At 46.8% G+C, this 3,822-nt stretch overlaps 1 protein-coding gene across 1 annotated transcript in view; it reads left to right on the top strand.

Moving 5' to 3' along the window:
• The first annotated feature begins 1,170 nt into the window (after positions 1-1,170).
• The window catches only part of arhgef25a (Rho guanine nucleotide exchange factor (GEF) 25a), a 56,272-nt gene continuing 53,620 nt past the window's right edge, over positions 1,171-3,822 (top strand). The window contains exons 1-2 of the mRNA XM_030355884.1: positions 1,171-1,975; positions 3,557-3,680. Of these exons, the coding sequence (XP_030211744.1) occupies positions 1,880-1,975; positions 3,557-3,680 (220 nt within the window). The 5' untranslated portion in view covers positions 1,171-1,879. The remainder of the gene's footprint in view (positions 1,976-3,556; positions 3,681-3,822) is intronic.

Raw genomic sequence — 3,822 nt, 5'->3', positions numbered from 1 at the left:
GTCACTTAACATTCACTGTTCAATAAAGTCAATAATAAAAGTTGTGTTTCCTATAGGAGCTTGTTCCCCTGATGGCTCGATGTAGTTGATATTCAGTCGGAGGATCTCTCTTTGTGAGTAAATGTGGTTGTCGTTGTAAAAGGAATCTGCTGACATGGTTATGAACCCTGCAGACATTTAATCAGAGGGAACAGCAGATTGTTCAGCAGACTAGTGCTGTTTAAGTTAGGGAGGGTTAGATGGTGGTGTATTGTTTAGCAGACTAGTGCTGTTCAAGTAGGGAGGGTTAGATGGTTGTGTATTGTTTAGCAGACTACTGCTGTTCAAGTAGGGAGGGTTACATGGTTGTGTAGTGTTTAGCAGACTACTGCTGTTCAAGTAGGGAGGGTTAGATGGTTGTGTAGTGTTTAGCAGACTACTGCTGTTCAAGTAGGGAGGGTTAGATGGTTGTGTAGTGTTTAGCAGACTACTGCTGTGTAAGTAGGGAGGGTTAGATGGTTGTGTAGTGTGTTTGGCAGACTACTGCTGTTCAAGTAGGGAGGGTTAGATGGTTGTGTAGTGTTTCCACTGGCCGATGACCAGTGGAACTATTAGCTAAGGGTTATTTTATACAGACTGTCTTCTTACAGCAGATCCTTATGAGGCTTGATTTCAATATGGCTTGGTTTAGCTAGACACACACATATACACAAACACACACACACACACACACAGGCGCACGCACACACACACACACACACACACACACACACACACACACACACACACACACACACACACACACACACACACACACACACACACACACACACACACACACACACACACACACACACACACACACCATACTGTGATTACATAAACCCTATCAGCCAAAATCCTGTTATCATAAATCATATTTAGCACAACTACATCTGGGTGTGCATGTCGACGACAGTTTCTCCATTTTGTTATAGGAGTTGTGCTCCACTGTGTGTTCATACCATATTTGGGTGTGCCCCCTTGCTCTTTAGAGGTCACAGCAGAGGTGGGAGGAGCCGGCCTGACCCGTCAAGGTACTTCTGAGGGGAAATAATTGATTCCCTTCAGCGTAAAAGCGGACAAGCGTGGAAGATGAGAAAAAATAAAGAGATGAAAGTAAAGATGGATGGATAGAAAGAGAGTTCTGTTATGAGGGAGGAGGGGGGAGGCTGTACTCAGCCAATGAAGGAGAAACACGGGCGGGGGGTGAGGTGTCCCCTCCAGTCAGACCTCACTGCTGCAGCAACAGTGAGGAGAAGAGAGAGGTCAGGCTGCAGGCCAAACGGGACTTGGAGACACCAACAGAGAGAAAAGACTCAGAGGAAATGTTGAGCTGTTTTCTCATGCTTTAGTCTAGTCTCCATGCAGGACTCTTGTCTGGTCTAGTCACCCTCGCCGAGCTACAGAACAGAGGAGGACTCCCTGGTGTGGTTGCTTTCACCTGTGTGCACAAGTGTGTGTATGTGTGTGTTTCTGGGCATTTCAAGCAAGTAGAGCCAGGAGCACGGACCGAAGACTTGCTTTGGGACCGCAGCCAGAGCCTATTCCCGCATCCAGACGAAAACATACCTCGCCTCCATGATCAATTATTCATGTGTGTGAAAGTTCCTGTGGGTCAGGGCCAAGCCTAGGTGGCTGCTCTACTGACACTGCAACTGCTGCTGCTGCTGCTCTGAGACACCGATGCCTGGACATGGACGGACAGACAGAGAGAGAGAGTAAGACTGTAAGAGATTGAGGAGGAGTGGAGGGCAAAACACAACAGCAGCAGAAGAGGAAAAGAGAAAAAGAGCCCAAGCAGCCAAAGTCGCAGATTCCAGGAGGAGAGTTGTGTGTGTTGTATGTCTTGGTTGAGAGTATGAAGGCTTTGCAGAAGAACCAGGGGCGTACTGACCAGATGCTGGGAGCCATGGCAGACATCCTGACATCATTAGCCATCCCTAGTCAGCAATGGGTGAGTGGAGGCTCTTGTTTTTATAGTGTTCACAGTGTGAAGGGTTAACTCTAGTCTGAGTGTGTCTAGCTGATCTATAGCACACAACTGCACAACTGCTGTAAATCACTGGCTTCAGTTATCATCATCTCTCAAACTGGGCATGCAAAACCTTTAACGGATCTGTATGTGCGTGTCTGTGTGTGTGTGTGTGTGTGTGTGTGTGTGTGTGTGTGTGTGTGTGTGTGTGTGTGTGTGTGTGTGTGTGTGTGTGTGTGTGTGTGTGTGTGTGTGTGTGTGTGTGTGTGTGTGTGTGTATTTGTGTGTGTATGTCTGTGTGTTTGTTTGTGTGTGTGTCTGTGCGTATGTCTGTGTGTGTGTGAGAGTAATCCCAATTGTAGAATGATGGACACTCTAAAGTCTTCCTTGATTGATAATGACCTACAGCACATCTTCATATCTAACCTTTGCCATTCAGCACAGGAAAGTTGTTAGATAACATTTTTATATGTCAGGAGGAAGAAAAAGATAGTAACACGATTTTTTCGCCATAATAGGGAGAGAGAGACAGAGAGAGAGAGAGAGAGAGAGAGAGAGAGAGAGAGAGAGAGAGAGAGAGAGAGAGAGAGAGAGAGAGAGAGAGAGAGAGAGACACACAAGACAATAAAAGGAAGACATGAGGAGGAGAGATTGATGCCTCTGGTAAGTGTTGGTCTCTCTCTCTCCAGCAGTATAGAACTTGTTGTTTCTGTAGACACAGGAAGCAGGGGAGCAGCGATCAAGACCTGAGCCATCACTTCTAGAGTTTCAGCGAAGCCCGACACCCAGATGTCCCCCATGTTCTCTGTGAGTCAGTGGCTCTGAGCAAACAAATACGGAGACCACACATAGAATGAAAGGAGATAGGACAGCAAGTAAAGAAAGAAAAGGAAAAAGACAGAAAAGAAAGAAAGAAAAGAAAGGCAGATTTGTAAAGTGTGAAGTGTATCTTGCCCTTGACAAATCTTTTTCCTTCAAGTAATCAGTCTGGCTAGTCTGGTTTGGAACCAAAATAACTTTCTTATCTCAAGACTTTATTTGTTTCAACCTCTAGTGAGAAATGAAACCATTTAAATACAGAAAATGCAGTTTCCAACCCTGCATTTGAAGACTCAGATTGTGAACTGTGCTTTGCTGTATTGCTGTAAACAGTCATCTATAATTTGCACGTTCCACAGACTATGCTAGAAAGAGCTGTGGCTTTCTCCTTCAGAGTTTGCCTTGGAGAACGGCCTACTTTGAGGAGTGATTTCCTTCCAAGTAGACAGCGATTAACCCTTACGCTGTAGTCCACGCTGCTACGCTCATTCTTCAATCAGCCATGTACCCGAAGGTTAACAGTTCGATCTCTGGCTCCTCCTAGCTGAGTGTCGAGGTCTCCCTCAGCAGGTCACTGCTCCCGACGAGCTGGCTGTCGACCCTGCGTGGTTGCCTCCGCCGTTTGTCTGTGAATCCGTGTTTGAACGGTTGCAAGTCACGTTGGATAAAAGTGGCAGCAAAATCCCCAAAATGTGAATGCAAAAAAAAAATGAGCGTTGTTTAAGACTGGATGTGCATGTTCAGCTTACAGAGGGAGGTGAAGGGGAAACCCCAGCGAGAGAGGCCCCCATCCAGGGCCCTTGGGGACCGGTGGGGCTGGACTGGGACCAGGACCCCCCAGAAGTCTCGGGCAGGAGGGAGAGAACAGGTAAGACCTGTCGCTGTGCGTGCAGTGGGCCTCGACAGAGGGTCTGTTTAAACACTGGGCTTTGACAAACAGGTTGCCACTCTTTTGTTGACAACGGCAAAACAAAAGAGAGGTCATTCGGATTGTCTTGGAGAAAGGTTTC

This window comes from Gadus morhua, chromosome 1, assembly GCF_902167405.1.
Source record: "Gadus morhua chromosome 1, gadMor3.0, whole genome shotgun sequence".
Classification (NCBI taxonomy): Eukaryota; Metazoa; Chordata; class Actinopteri; order Gadiformes; family Gadidae; genus Gadus; species Gadus morhua.
This window is presented reverse-complemented; position numbering and strand designations above follow the sequence as displayed.